The sequence below is a fragment of the Cladosporium halotolerans genome (assembly GCF_011745625.1).
Source record: "Cladosporium halotolerans strain TM138-S3 chromosome Unknown Sca60, whole genome shotgun sequence".
Classification (NCBI taxonomy): Eukaryota; Fungi; Ascomycota; class Dothideomycetes; order Cladosporiales; family Cladosporiaceae; genus Cladosporium; species Cladosporium halotolerans.
Window position 1 is genome coordinate 14,818 of NW_027191511.1, and position 14,902 is coordinate 29,719.

The 14,902-nt window shown below is 52.6% G+C and overlaps 5 protein-coding genes across 5 annotated transcripts; 3 read left to right on the forward strand and 2 right to left on the reverse strand.

The window, feature by feature from the left end:
• Nucleotides 1–125: 125 nt before the first annotated feature.
• Nucleotides 126–2,066, reverse strand: WHR41_09188 (uncharacterized protein; the record flags this gene model as incomplete). Its single annotated transcript, XM_069377792.1, has 1 exon — nucleotides 126–2,066. One exon carries the CDS (start codon nucleotides 2,064–2,066, stop codon nucleotides 126–128), a length of 1,941 nt encoding a protein of 646 aa, XP_069225303.1.
• Nucleotides 2,067–2,462: 396 nt separating this feature from the next.
• On the forward strand, nucleotides 2,463–4,087 carry WHR41_09189 (uncharacterized protein). The gene is made up of 2 exons (XM_069377793.1): nucleotides 2,463–2,816; nucleotides 2,879–4,087. The coding sequence occupies exons 1-2, from the start codon at nucleotides 2,680–2,682 to the stop codon at nucleotides 3,510–3,512; spliced, it is 771 nt and encodes a 256-aa protein (XP_069225304.1). The 5' UTR covers nucleotides 2,463–2,679; the 3' UTR covers nucleotides 3,513–4,087.
• A 466-nt stretch (nucleotides 4,088–4,553) lies between these two features.
• On the forward strand, nucleotides 4,554–5,970 carry WHR41_09190 (uncharacterized protein; the record flags this gene model as incomplete). Its single annotated transcript, XM_069377794.1, has 2 exons — nucleotides 4,554–4,591; nucleotides 4,650–5,970. The coding sequence occupies 2 exons, from the start codon at nucleotides 4,554–4,556 to the stop codon at nucleotides 5,968–5,970; spliced, it is 1,359 nt and encodes a 452-aa protein (XP_069225308.1).
• A 2,097-nt stretch (nucleotides 5,971–8,067) lies between these two features.
• WHR41_09191 (uncharacterized protein) lies at nucleotides 8,068–10,348 on the forward strand. The gene is made up of 2 exons (XM_069377795.1): nucleotides 8,068–9,957; nucleotides 10,027–10,348. Exons 1-2 carry the CDS (start codon nucleotides 8,074–8,076, stop codon nucleotides 10,084–10,086), a joined length of 1,944 nt encoding a protein of 647 aa, XP_069225307.1. The 5' UTR covers nucleotides 8,068–8,073; the 3' UTR covers nucleotides 10,087–10,348.
• Nucleotides 10,349–11,254: 906 nt separating this feature from the next.
• Nucleotides 11,255–14,273, reverse strand: WHR41_09192 (uncharacterized protein). The gene is made up of 3 exons (XM_069377796.1): nucleotides 13,466–14,273; nucleotides 12,942–13,414; nucleotides 11,255–12,891 (listed from the first exon to the last, which is right to left on the reverse strand). Exons 1-2 carry the CDS (start codon nucleotides 13,844–13,846, stop codon nucleotides 13,169–13,171), a joined length of 627 nt encoding a protein of 208 aa, XP_069225306.1. The 5' UTR covers nucleotides 13,847–14,273; the 3' UTR covers nucleotides 11,255–12,891; nucleotides 12,942–13,168.
• Between the last annotated feature and the right edge of the window lie 629 nt (nucleotides 14,274–14,902).

Sequence of the window (14,902 nt, forward strand, 5' to 3'; positions counted from 1 at the left end):
AACATCAGATTGCGTACTTTATGGTACGTCGCCAGCTGCAAGCCGTCATACATCGCTTGCACCATAGCTAAACATAAACACACCTAATCAAACACAATTACGTTACATGTAGCCCAACTCTCTGATTATTCATGACCCAACATTTCATTCGAAGCCACGCCACCTCCCCTCGCCACCAAAGACCTCTTGCTCATGACTTGACCTGGGTTACGGTCACCGAATTGCTCATCGGAACGCTCCTGAGTGCTTGCTGTATTACCCGGCGTATGATCATCTCCACTTCCTGAAAAGCCACCTGCGATTGATTTGGGAGATTCTTGGCCGGCATTACAATTTTTCTGCCGCTTTTCTGCCAGGACGATTTCGGGTCTCTCTGGCTGTCCGCCAAAACTCGCAAGGATGATGTCGGCATTAGCAGTCGGTGCGTCAAGAGTAGATAATTCTTCGACAGAAAACAACCGAGTGAGTATAATCCAGCGCAAAGGAATGAGTGCAATAATGATCACTGGGAATCCAATTGCACCAATGGTTTGGGATATGGCAACGCTCGCTGCGACACCAAACCAGCGAGTCAAGTCATGCCACAGAATGCGCCGCTTTGACAGGCGTGTTCGAGGATCGGCTTGCTGGTTGAATACGTGTTCACGGAATAGATACATCAGATTGGAGGTCATCTGATTGCCTTCAATCGAGGCCCATCCCACCATGAAAAATACCCCTGCGAAAAGAGCCCGTGGCATGGTGTGTAAGACGTCCAGGAGTGGCCCGGTCATGAGACCGCAGAAGGCAAGTGCCATCAAGAAGTGCGAGACACGTTGCTCCTTGACTTCGACGGCACGAACCACTTTGGTTGGCACAACGTTTTCTTCAGAGTCGCCAACTTTTTCTTTACGATCGATCACGACCTCCTCATATACGGTGCATGAGTCGGTGTGTACCGGCGCTTGAGGCACAAGACCGTTGGGCAACGGAACGCCGATGATACCAGCTGCAAAACAAGTGCATCCAAGAAGGAAGAAGTCCCAGTGAAATCCAGCGGGTTTGGTCAATGGAAACTGTTTAGCCTGGGCAGTGATAGAGGAGACGTTGTGGTCGTAATAGAACAATAGAGTCAATAGAATGCCCATCGGAAGGGAGATGAAGATCCAAGCAATCTCAAGATTCCAAAAGTCGATGAGCCACGGACCGGGGCCTGGGCGGTCGACGGCTGGGTAGAAGGCGCGGGTCCTGGGGATGCGCATCAAGTTGGCCTCTGTGATCCGACCAGGAATGTGCGAGAACCCTGTCCACCAGACAGTGGCAATAGGGTATGCAAAATCGGCAAGCACTTTGCGTACCCACGGGGTGAACATCTTTGTTTTGCCGATGTTCTCGAGAGCGTAGACACTGGCCCAGTAGCACAATGCAATGACGATGCTAAGGTATCCCCCGGTGATTTGACCGGCGTCTTCGTAGAACTGGGCAACAAGTTCCTCCACACCTTTGATCATGTAGATGATGCCGACGTACATGCCGAATGCCTCGCTCGAGTAGTCGGTGATGTACCGCATGTAGTCGCAGAGATTGAAGATTGCGGTGATCCAATGCGTGACAGCAGCCCAGATCGCAACCCAGGCGATGATCTGAGGATACTGATCGACCATGCCCTGAGCCTTAGTGATGTCGTAAACGGTGTAATTGAAGAGAGAGATCAGACCTGTGATGCCAACCACGGTCAATGGCTGGGCAGATAGCAGACTAAAGACAACAGCGGCCAGAGCAGAGGAGAAGAGGGCTTCATTGATTCCGAAGAAACCCTCAGTATTGCGGCGCATATCGAGTTGGAAGGCCAGCGCCGGAAGCAGGTTGACAAAAGTGATCCGGATGGTCGCAACCATAGTGCGGTAGTTGAGGCCGTCAACCCAGTCACTCCAGTAGTACGGAAGTCGTCGTCTGATGTCCCAGTAGATGCCTCGAAATGGGCGGAGAACGCGATAACGCCTCCAACCATCGACATTGTCCCATCGGTAAGGGTCGCTGGCATAGTCGTAGGATTTTGCCGTCTGCTGCCTCGAAAGAGTCTCCATGCTGTGACAACGTAGGCGTTGTACGGGCGGATATGGGACAGTATAGGAGAGGAACAAGAGGGAAGTGAGACAGGTTCGAGGTCAAACGCACGGGGCGCCGGGCAGCTGTCGACGTCACATTTTTTCTTTCAAGCAGAGACATGGCATCCGAGACAATAAATGTCTATCGTTGTTGCACATTGCTCGGCGCCTTCTGCCGGCCCAAGTCTAGCTTTGCCGTGCCGCGACGTCAAGCGCCGCACGGGCGGTCCCCTGTTCTGCCCGGGCAGCAGACCTTTGTTCGCAGCCGCTGGCCCCACTCGTCTCCCGTGTGCACTGCTAGTCGAAGCTTGTCCCGCTGGTTGCCAGGCTTCGTGCCAGTCAATGCGATGTACGATGCAGTCCTCACATCGCAGCCTCTGCCTTGCCAGTTCGGTTCCCGTGTCTAGCTGATCCAGCATTCCCGTTCGCATGCTGCTATATACCTGTGCGAGCCTGACTTTATCGGCCAAGGAACGTCTGCAACCCTCAGCATTCGCTCTCAGGAGCGCCCTTCCGCATCAAGGAACTCTCAAGCAGCCGTGTCGGCACCCAGGAAAGCACAGAACCATCTCCAGCCTCTCAGTCGGCTGACATGGATCACGCTGAGAAGCCTCCCGCCCCAACGAGAGTTCCTAAGGCCTGCGACAGATGCCGCATCAAGAAAGCGAAATGCTGCGGTGGTCAGCCTTGCTACCGGTGCCGTACAAATGACACGCTCTGCGTTTTCGGGTGAGTACACCCTTTACAACTGGAACAGTCGTGTCCATTTCAATGACTGATGGCTTGAGCAGAGACAAAGTCAAAGCAAAACGAACGCCGTACCCCAGAGGATATGTTGAAATGCTTGAACGTCAGCAGACACAACTAGTCACTGGCCTCCAAATGATGTATCGGACCTTGGTCGACATTGGTAGTTGGACTGGCGAACGATTACCTCGATACAAGGATTGTCCAGCCACACACGACATTCTGGATGCACTTGGCGTAGTTTCAGCGCAGAATGTGGAGCAGCCGGATTCAATGGTACCACGCTTCCAAGACATCCATCGAGTTACCAACTTCAAGGCTGTGGACGACTCAACAACATTCGATCTATTGGACGACAACGACGGTGCCTGTGGTTCCTCAAATGAGGCCGGAGAAATACTGTCTGGTGACAAACCATCCAGCTTACTTGCAGACAGCATAGGCCAATGGCAACCTGAGAAGGAGAGCACGCTCGTGGTGTCGGCTTTGGCTTTGGCGGAACGGTCAGCTACCACAATGAATCATGCAGCAGCCTCGCCGGGTGATGACCCGTCAGCGACATACAGCAATTCCATTTTCCATCAACCATTATGGACGCTCACCGACGACGTGAACAACACCACGAACCTAGCAAACCACGAGGATTATTTTGACACATGGCTGACCCATGTGAGCTGACGGCGAACTTATGATCCGTCGGAGGAGTGAACATCACGAGAGCGACAGTCATGGGTGTCGCGAATCATTAGCCTGGACATGTATCGAGTTCGCGAGACAGGAACAAGGCGAATGGTGTAGTCTTGACACTATGGCGCACATTTCTCGTACTTGCATCTCTATCGAACTCTGAGATGAGCCATATGGCATAGCGATTTAGACATATGTTGGCACGCAAACTTTATGGGCGCCGGGAAGATCTTGCTAAAAGCCTTACGTCAGTCAATAAGGCTCCAAAATCTCGTACCTGTCGCCAGATCTTGCGTCGAATGCCTTGTTGGCCGGCTCCTTGTCATCACTGTGCTCAATGTCCATACATCGCTACTGCGAACTCTCTGACGGATACCTATATCCCTGTCGCCACATTGACGCCTAATTCGTCATCTAGCATTCGCTCGGCGATATGGCGACCTCCACCATCAAAGCCTAATCCAAACTAAGGCAGATGCCTCGCTAGAATTGAAAGGGCTGTCGAGTCATGGGAAAAGCTGCAATCACCTGCTACCGAACTCATTACGAAACGTCCACGCAACATCCATGCTATGACATCGGCAGGGATACTCGGGTGGGATTTTTCAGTGCGCATGCTTCTCCTAGTCGAGGTTTTCAAGCGCCTAAGCTTCAACGTTGACATGGTGCTGACGGCACGTGCCGTTTCTTCCGGCCGTTTGATGTCCACTAGCAATACTACCTTATTTTGTTGGCGGTTTTGTGTGCGCTCGTCCGACCTACCGAGCTTCGGCGATGAGTGAGCGGATGTGGCATGACGTCGTCGTTGAAGCGGCCATTGCGTAGGTACACACCACGCCGGGTCTGGGCCGGATGCGCCATAAGGTATACCGCATCATACTACGCAAACTAGTGTCCAGTGACTCGAGTTGGTCATGGACATTTCGGTTCAGTAAAATATACAAACAGCTGATCTTCTATAGCTTCATTGCTGTTTGTTCTGTGTGTAACTAGATTACCAGACTCATTGAAAGCCCTAAGCCTACTTCGATAATGAAGATGACAGGTTCGAAGAGCCATCGTGCATACCAGCAAGTCGTCCTTTATATCAGATGCCTCTCCTGGTACTGCGACTGACAAATTCAGCAGTATCGGCGAATGGATGCCCATCGACCACCGCATGCAGCGCGAGTGGCTGAAAAGCGTGATCGAACATGTTGACAGAACGCCCAACGATCTCCACCCAGTGCTGGAAGACTTCAAGTACCTGATCGAGCATGACACGAGATTGTTTATACTGGTGCAATCGATGTTCGAACAAATCCCAAACAAACACCCCTATGATGCGGACCCATCAGCGGAGCACAAACAAGTGCGGGATTACAAGCATATGCTCGAGCTCCTAAATCACTTCCTCACAACTGCGCCGCGCTGGAGTAATTCTTGCAGCCAGGCCGGTGTGGTGGGATTGCCCATCAACGCTGCTTTGGACTGGCCTATGGGGACCCTCAGTGGCTTCGCTTTTTTCTTGGATCCGGCTGTTAATGCTTTCTTCAAACAGCTTCTGAACGCGTGGGGTGAGTTCTTAACCTCTCAACAATCAGCAAAAGAGGCACTCGGCAACGACGATGCAGGCTGGTTTGGTCGGTCTGGCAAGAAGCACCTGACCGCCACCGTCAACGCCGCATCTTTCAGCAACAAGCCCGTTGACTTCGAAATACTGTTTCACTGCGATCCCGCGAAGCAATACCATGGCTACACCTCGTGGGATGATTTTTTCACGCGAAGGTTCCGCTTCGAGAATGGCATACGCCCAGTGGCAGCCCCGGAAGACGACCGTATCGTCGCCAACGCTTGTGAAAGCAAGCCATACAACGTGACATACGATGCGCAACTACGCGACCGTTTCTGGATCAAAGGACAGCCTTATTCGATTGGCGATATGCTTGCACACGACCCACTCGCAGACAGATTCCACGGGGCAGCTGTGTACCAAGCATTTCTTTCCGCCTTGAGCTATCACCGCTGGCACGCGCCCGTCAGCGGGAAAGTGCGCAAAGCCTACGTAAAGAACGGGACTTATTTCTCGGAGCCGCTTTTTCAAGGACTCGCTGAGCCATTAAATGCAGCTAATGGTATTATCGATGAGTCCAACGAGACGACATCTCAGGGGTACCTCACAGCCATCGCAACGCGTGCAATCATCTTCATACAAGCAGATAACCCCGATATCGGGTTGATGGCGTTCATCGGCGTTGGCATGGCGGAAGTCAGCACCTGCGAGATCTCTGTTAGAGAAGGACAAAGAGTGCAGAAGGGTGAAGAGATCGGCATGTTCCATTACGGCGGAAGCACACATTGTCTGCTGTTTCGTAAGGACACGGCAGTGCGGGACTTTCTGAAACCTGGCCTTGAACACAATGTCCCAGTGAGGTCGCAGATAGCCGTGGTCGATCGAAGCGACGGATAGGAAATGCAATCGAAAATCTGTGATTGACAGGACCACTAGCGATTGGGAATACCATTTTGCGAATTTGAGTCATAACGTTAACGCAGGATGCGAGTTCACGCCACTAATGTGGGCGTTTGGTAAATGGCGATGGTAAGTAAAGAATATCCAGATCAATACATGCCCAATGCTAGGCAGAGTTGATGCTTATGCTCTTACTTAACCCAACGAACTCGGTCATTGCGGCCACATGTGCGCATTCAGAGCTGCACTTGACGCTGCATCCTCACATTTCTCCAAAATTCGGCGACCTCGTCTGGCAGCAGTGTATCCATAACCGAGATTTCCCAGCTGTCGCGTTCAGCGGTCACACGATCGTGGAAAGCGCACATCATGCGGTACCGATCCCCAACACCAGCAAAGTGTAGCATCATATCCCCTTTTACCACATGATACCTGTTCCAAGCCTCATCTTCGTCTCGCGGATACGAGTTGAACCATCTTGGAGGAACGTAGATGGAGCCACTGGCAAAAAGAGGGTCCTGTATCATTCGCTCCATGGCACTCTGTTCTGTGAAAGGAAGCTCCTCATCTGGTTTGTAGGTGGGGTAGGAAAGAACGTTGGTGAGCATGTTCACACTCCAAGCGTTGACGCGCATTGCAAAAACGCCGTTGTTCAATCCATTCCAGTCTTCCGTCACTAGCAGGTTAATACCGTCTAGGTCTTGGGGTGGTAGAAAGGTTTCCACGGCGATCAAAGGATTGATGACGAGAGTGTCGGCGTCAAACCACTATTCAAGATGTAAGTCAGTCACACCGCCATAGTTCCTCGTGGATAGTTTTCTGATCAGATCGGGATGTCTGAATCTGCTATGGAGGCATCAGAGCTGGAGAGTATGTTGAATGTTGGAACATACTGCGAAATCGTTAGGATATGTTTCATGTGACAGAGTATCTATCCTGGAACTTACCCATCAACCACTGCAACCGTGCGTCTTCCGGTTTTGTCATTTCGTGCAACAGCACGGCTAACAACGCGGCCTCTTTACTCCATAGACCATCGAGCAGTGGGCGGTCGAGTACGAAGACGGGATAATGGTGTATCTCACTATGTCTTAAATGGGTGTCGAATGCCGGAGACCGTCCTGTACCGTATTTCCCGTGCATGACAGTGCACTTGCCAACCCGAGACGAACCGGAGGATGCGTGGTTGCTAATAGGCAAGACATCTGATCCAAGATGGACGACTTGCGGTGCAAGAGCGGCGAAAGGTAAGTGGAGGGTCGCGAGGGAACCCAATGGTGATGGAACGGATCTTGCCGTCCAAGTCGCATTGCAGACATCATGCGTAGTGGTGAGCGTGTACTCGGTCCATGCCTCCTTACCAATGACGAAAAGTACGCATGCGAATAATGCATAAAACGAAATTTGAAGAAAAGTCTCGCGTTGCGTTCGTAGCATCTTGTCAAACGACTGACAAAGTTCTGGTTGTGTGGCCCTCGAGAGGATTTGCTTCTGGGACGGGGGGGCGGGATATCATGTGAGACGAAAGGATCATAAATGGGACTTGATTGCTTTTTGCATCAGAACACTTATCGCCTTTGGTCCATAGCTCACAACATCATGAGAAGTCGGAACCCGTATTGTGAGACGCCAAGTGCACGGTAATACGCGTCCTTGACGAGTCCCACTTGGCGACAAGAAGACCCATTGGTTTCTTGATCGTTTGCATCGCACTACGCTCTAGATAAGGCTTGAGCGAGGTATTGAAAAGCATAAAACCAGATAGAGACAGGATAGAGAAGGAGCGCAAAGTTCTCTCGCACTGTGACTTGGAACAATGGCACAGTAGAGTAGGTGACGAACATTCAACGACAATAGTATTCAGTTGATGATGGCATGAGGTAGCGCCTGGCAAAGGGCGACACTCTGTAGACTTGGTCTGAGGAAGTGGCATGATACTGAGTAGCAGCTCGGCTGCCCTACCGTAGGCACGCAAAGTTTGACTGCGCCACCGCGCACCCGCTGTCGATCGCGTTGCTGCCCGGGCAGAATTGCCTGGACACACCAAGGCTCGTGGACGGTCGACGGTGACCCGCAGTAACCCCCTTCCACTCCGGTTCGATGAGCTTGCAATACGCCTACTTGCCGCCACCATCACAGTGCAATCCTCTGCGTACACTGCACATCTTTTCTCTCGTGCTAGTAAATTTCCTGCACCACTGCCCCTCAACAGATATGACGGTAGAGTGGGAGACTGGCTGTCACACGCTCGGGCGTCAGAGGCTGGTTGCCAGCATGACCGCAAGCATCTCCGACCGGCTCCCTACGGTTCTGAGCGCCGTCCTGCAATCACATCAAATCACGCCCGGTGAACCTTTCCGTCTTCAGTGCCAGCTTTCCATTGATGCCCTGGCCAGTGCTACAGGTCACAAAACAGCATCGATACCTGTGGCATCATTTGATATCGGGCATCAACTCTCGCCGCCTCTGCAAGGATCGCAGGTGGGAAGCATCCATCAGACGAACGCTTCCAGCCCTCCATTCTCGGAGCCTCCTGTCGAGCAGTTGATTGATAAAGGGGCCTCCCGCCCGAACACCGACCATCTCCCTTTAACGAAGACTCGAAAGCGTGGCCGCTCAGCAATAGAAGCAGCCGAGGAAAGCACGCCTGCACGACAGACCAAGAAATCAAGGCAACAGACGCTCTCCACACACAACACTGCCCCACAAGAGGTGTCCTTGAAGTCAAACGACGGTGCGTTGGACAAGCTGATCACTGGCGTTTGGCAAGCTCTCTTTTCGGACACCAAACTCGATCCCAGCGAATTCTCAATATATGTTCAGACAATAGCGAACTCTGAAGAGCTTAAGCTTCTCGCCGGCTCCGAAATAGAGGAAGCTGATATCACGACGGGCGACAGCACTGTTGCTGCGCGGAGCCTCTTCAGTCGTGTCAATCTGATTGCCCGAAGAGTCAGTCAGACGAGCAGATTCTGCCGCGCGCTGGAGGTTAGCGTCCAAGCACGTTGGGTGCAATGCTTCGATGACCGCGTCCAAGTGCTATCGCGGTCCCACACGCCAGAGGTAGCCAAGAAGATGACAATGGGTGAGGCCTGTTCCGACTTTGGCTGGTCTGAGAAAGAATTGCGGAACAAAATGTGCATCTGGCGCGGTTATCAGCACATCGCAAAATGCGGAGGGTACGTCACCCTCATATTTGCAGGACCTGGGCTATATAGGTTTTGCAAGTACCGACTTTCCTTCGACGACAAAACTTTCGCGGCACTCCACGGCTTACGAGCGGCATTTGAAGTCGCGGCGGACACTTTGCAGCCTTGCTGGAGGCGTGTACTGGGATTCCTGGGCATGTCACAGGAGCGGAAGTATACAGGGCATCTGCACGATTGGGTCATTCGCGGGCCTGGCAATGAGCCTGTTCCGCTTGCGACCACGTACCATCAGTGGGACAGGAATTTTTCGTACCGCCATATCGAGGGTAGCGTCATTGACCAGGACGCATGGGGCGATCACGATCCTCGAAGTACATGTCGGCCTGGTGCGTCAGAAGCGCTAAGCTGCGAAGTCTGTCATGCACGTCAATCTGATGACAGCACTCAGAACGGCTGTAGGTGCTTTCCTGCCTTGTATGGTCATTCGCACGCAAGATTGCCGCCGGTCCAGATTATCCAAACGTCCAGCGGCAAAAACAACGGGCTCTTCGCATGTCTACCCTTCGAAGCAGGTGAGGCAGTGGGAGAATTCGTCGGCGAGCTCACCACTGGCATCACAGGCCTGGACGTCATGTTTGGCCAGACAGAGGATGCGTCTTACCAAATTTGGCAAGGAAGGTCAGGAAACTACACACGTTTCGTGAACCACTCGTGCAAGCCGAATGCGCAATATGAACACTTCAACTGGCGTGGTACGCAGCGCATAGTGCTTGTCTCGCAAGGGATTAAAGCGAGTGACGAAATAACAGTCGATTATTCTGACGTGTATTGGAAGGTCAGTCCGTCCAAAATACTTTATGTCTCCTGTGGTAGAGCTTGACGATCTTACTGACTTCTACGCCAGGACTTACGCAAGAAATGTCTTTGTGGCCAGACTGAGTGTAGGTATCGAGATCGCGCATAGTAGCCACCATTCCAAATGCTTCGACTAGGCGGTAGCTTCATATGCCTGACAAACGCGTAACTCTAGTGCCCTACTCTAGTCTTGGCTTACAGCATGATTTGGGCGCATCAACCGTCAGTGGCCACGCACATTGCCTGATTCCGCCACATATCCCATGTCCGATCAGGTGGCCTCCAACTGGGACGTGAAGCACCCTCACTGCATCTGCCGTTGGCTACACCATCGATGCTGGGCCCCGGGATTTTTTCCTTTTTCAAATCATACTGCATTCAAGCTATATAGCTTATGGCACGTCGGCTATCTTCACGACGATTTCTATGGCTTTGGTATGTGCTCTCGCGTTGGTTTTCTCCCGTACAATCCTGCTCGCTGTCCCTCCTTCAGCAAGGCGCCACGGCATTTGGGCTCAATGCCCTCCTACTGGTTCTCGCGTGTGGCCACAACTACTGGCCCTCAATCCCTGCTCTCTCCATCATTCCGACATCCTTCTCGTGTTACAGGCTGGACGTCTCCATTGACGGAGGCGTACGCTGTCTTGTCCATACTGTTTCCCCCTGGGGCTCACCAGTCGAGGCTGGAAATAAGCCCCAGAGTTGAATTCCTTGCTGTGCGCCCCTCCGACTCTTCCGCTGAAGGTGAAAGGGGCTTGTTCTCACTTGTGTGCTGACGCAAAGCGTCTGCTGTGCTTGTCTTTGTCCAGCAGCCCGTCGAGCCCATTGGGTGCTCGCGCTGGGTACTTTGTCCGGTGTGACTCATCTCATCTCATGAGCCTGTGTACTGGTCTTCCTGCGAGGTCGGGTGGGCTCATCGCGCTCTTGTGTATTTCCTGCGTGTTCTTCCGACTCTTGTTCATCTGTGATGTCGAGTCGGCGTTGTCGTTATTGCTGGCGGCGGTAGTGAAGTCGTATTGCCTGGGGGTGCGGCGTGCGCGCAGGCCTTGTCGTGTCGTGCAGAGTTTTCCTGACGGCTGGACGATAAGGTGGGCGGCCTCATCGCCCATGTCGGGCCTCGTCGATGGGGGAGGAGGTAGGCATCGTCAATTGATGACTTCGTGCGAGACTGCCACATGGGCTCATCGCTCTTTGGGTCTTGTGTAGCGCACTTGGTTTCACTGCATAGCAGCTACTCACACCGGACACCACGTGAAGGTGTGCGCTCTCTGTCCGGCGTTGACGCCTTTAGCAAACCCTCGCCCAGCCGATTACCTCCAGCGGGTCGTCCGATTCCACTTCGGGCTCGTCCACCTCTTCGTTTTCTGCTTTGGTAATCACAGGCATACTCTGCCCCCACAAATCGCCTGCCCATGCCTACGGCGGTTTTGACGGTAGTCCATAGTGCCCAGCGCGACCCCTAGATCCTCGCCCGACCTCTGCTTCACCACCTTCGTCAGCTTCGTTGTGTCCCACGGCCTGTTCGCATCGGCCCAAATGTACTCGCTAAGCCCACAGCCGTGGCATATCGCGGCCGAAAGACGCTCCATGAGCGGCTGCATGTAAATCAAGTAGATCGTTACCAGTTGTCCAACCCGCCGCGGCATAAATCGGGGAACCGCCTTCGGCACGTCCCACTGTGACATTATTCGGTTATAGGTTATGATGTCTTGAGTGATACTGCGCGATCGTGCTGTCGGGACGCCTGCTACAACTTAGTTGCCCAAGCTCTTGTCGTTGACCATAGTGTAGAGTAACGATTTATGTTCATGCTGCTGCTCTTTTAGATGTGGAACGGATCCTACCAACCTTGGATCTCAAGATAGACCACAATGATTGATGTCATGATCACAGTTGTCTGCCGTGCACGTTCGACCTATTATCACCGAGCGTATGTAACCCTCCGGGACCAGCAGGATACTCGACTAGTTGCATGTCCCAGCCCGCAGCTCTACAATAATAGAATCTACATGTGTTGTCCCTGTATCACGATTCCGTGTTCGATACGGTGTCTCGAAAGATCGTGCTGCGCGCCTTCACCCAACTTGGATGCGATAGGGATCCTCGTTTAGCAGCGGATACTCCAAGTCTCCGCCGCTGCGCTTTGCTCCAACGAGGCTGCAGACGTCTCCTTTGCTTTTGGTTGTTGGTGTCGGTCTCTGTATTGCTACCCTGTTCTTTTGAGACAGGCCGCTGATTTTCCGACCTCAGCGACTCGGTATTTCGTAATTGAGCAGACACCGATTCTGGTCTCGCGACTTGCTTCAAGCGCACAACATCTAAATCCATCCCTCCATGATTTGCCAATCGCTCTGCCAATCTCGCAGTAGTCCCTGGGTACGGAAAGGCCTCCTCGAACGGCGTTGTTTCCAATGGCGTTGTCTCGTGACCGTCGGGGGCGAAAACTGCATAAAGTTCCACGGACAACCTTGCCACCATTGCATAGACGTACACATGAAAGGCCGCTTCGCCATCAGACACAAACGACGCCGACAATGGATGCTCGAAGTGCCCAAACTCTGTGACCTTGTCGACATGCGTGTATGCGAATTCATCATCATTCCATCCTTCTGTGATCTCATCGTCGGATACTCCAGCCGGCGTGCGAAAGAATGACAGATCGAGCAGCGGAGTGTCTCCCTTCGCAGCAAGAAGCTCCAGGCGGATGGGATGTGCTGCTGAAGCTCGGTCTTTCACGGTTTCCGTGTTCCTCACGTCTTGCCCTTGTGTGCAAATTCGGACAACGTCGTTCCAGTCCTGACTGTCTGCCGCCTCATCTGGATCACTTCTCAACCAGAGCGTCACTGGGACTTCCTTGACCGAAAGTATACTTGGCTCATCTGCGATCCGCATCAAACCTGCGAGAACGGCGGTGCTGTCGTGGGCGTTAAGTCGAGCACTTTAGCCTATGCGGATGGCACTTACAAGTGAGCTTCCTCATCCATGTGCACAGTCGCAACAGGGAACTTCTCGAGGATAACGGTCTTGAAAGACCTTTCGAACGTAGGGCTCCGTGATCCACCACCAGTCAAAAGCACGTGGAATCCAGATCCTGCCAAAGCAAGTGCCTGTGCGAGTATCTCTCGTGCGAGGTCAGGTCGGCGCTGATCAAGGTTGCGGTTCGCAGCACTCGCGCTTTCCGTGACCTGCTCTCATTCCTCTTCTGAAATTCCGTAGCGCGCGGCAATTTTCGTTTCTGGGTTGGGCTTGAACAGCTCGTCGAAGCACGCTGAGACTTCCCAAACGTTTGCTTCGCAAAATTTGGTACCGTTCGCCCTGTTGATAGTCCGCACTTTCTCTTCAACTGCCATGTTGATCTCTCCGGCACCAGCAGCATACTCCTTGTATTCATGGACTTTGTACGTTGGCCCGTCGGCGATCTCCACAAGGCCTACGTTCTAATTGATGTCAGAATTGCGTGGATGAGGGCCAACAAGCTAGCAACGTACCATCGTTGAATGACCGCAGTTCACCACCACATACACCTGTCCAGCCACCAGCTGGTCCGATCCACTGGAAATACAGCCCACAATACTGCTCAGGCACTCGTCCACGTTTTCGAATGAAATGTCAGCCCGAAGGCTATGGAAGCTCAGCATAAGCTCTTGTACGTTGCTGTTGGACCATTGATCGCTGATGTTCACAAGTATCCTGAACGTCTCGTCCGTTCGCCCAACGACCTCGCTTATCATGTGCCGGAAGAATGCGATGGCTAGATCTTTCGACGTCGTCCCAAGGGCTACTGCTTTCTCCTTCTGCAGCTCTAATGTTCGCAGAATCTCGGGGGTTGTCCCTTCATCCATAAAGACGAACTTTGGATACGTAAACATCTCCCAACCAGAAGGGTCCTTCTTCCGAGCCGATACCGCGGCGTGGCCATGGCGTATGTCTAGTGGTTCGCCGTCTCGCCCCTTTCGGACAGCCGTCAAAGCTGGTATCGCCTCTGCGCCTCCAACACTGCTTGGGCCAATACCTTGTGCCCATCTCACTAGCTCCCATTGACTTCCCAGCTTCTTAGTCCACGCTTTTCCACTCGACGCGCCGAGCTCGATGACCGCTGTTCATACAGCGCTTGCGGCTGTCTCTTGCGATCTGTTCGTTGTCGCTTGCTGCGAAGGTCTTCGACTTTTGACGTACTTGGTGCGCGCCATTAGACCAGCAGTAGCCTCTACGCTGTGTCAAAGGAATAGTTGGAGATGTTCGAAATGCTGGGCTCTTCGCAGCACGTGGGACGCGTTATGCAGATCACGCGACGTTCATGCAAGTTGCTATAGGAACCGTGAATGTTTGAGCGACCGACGTCGCCCAGGCGTATCATGCATACTGGCTGCAGCGCGCATACTGGCCACGGTCAGCCATTCCTGACTTTGCTTGTCATGCTCAACACGGTCAGATGCTCTCCCGTATTCAAATTTGCTGTTTACCTTTTGGTTATTCTCGCAATTGGGAAACATCTATGCAGGAAAAGCTTGCGGACGTAATGGATTTCCACTTCCCTTTTTGCGAGCGGGCATCTATTTGGCTATTACGGAAAGAAGCCGCACTTCCGCAGATATGCATACATTTGCAATCTGTTGATCCTTTCCTGCCGGATATTTGCCTCGGCAACTGCAATGAACCATAGAGTATTTGGTAAGTACAAGGAGTGGGGGTATTAGGGTCTGCTGTGCGGTGACAGAGATTGAGAACGCTTGGAAAGCCACCTTTGAGTGTAATGTTGAGACAGATCAGGTTTAATGCGGGCAGCTAGACCTCGAAGAAGCTGGACAACTCTCCTCTATTGTGTGAAACTGTAGACCAAGCAAATATTTGCGCCTTTAACAGCTCAGTTGCAATGCCGAAGAGGCTGTCATTGAGAAGAGATCAGAAGACCGTGGTAATAAGTT

Bases quoted from the DNA above. Each gene is read 5' to 3' on its own strand.
- WHR41_09189 (XM_069377793.1), top strand. From the start codon at position 2,680: ATGGATCACGCTGAGAAGCCTCCCGCCCCAACGAGAGTTCCTAAGGCC. The intron at 2,817-2,878 runs GTGAGTACACCC...TGGCTTGAGCAG, and splicing joins GACACGCTCTGCGTTTTCGG to AGACAAAGTCAAAGCAAAAC.
- WHR41_09191 (XM_069377795.1), top strand. From the start codon at position 8,074: ATGAGCTTGCAATACGCCTACTTGCCGCCACCATCACAGTGCAATCCT. The intron at 9,958-10,026 runs GTCAGTCCGTCC...CTTCTACGCCAG, and splicing joins ATTCTGACGTGTATTGGAAG to GACTTACGCAAGAAATGTCT.
- WHR41_09192 (XM_069377796.1), bottom strand. From the start codon at position 13,846: ATGTTTACGTATCCAAAGTTCGTCTTTATGGATGAAGGGACAACCCCC. The intron at 13,415-13,465 runs GTACGTTGCTAG...GACATCAATTAG, and splicing joins ACTGCGGTCATTCAACGATG to AACGTAGGCCTTGTGGAGAT.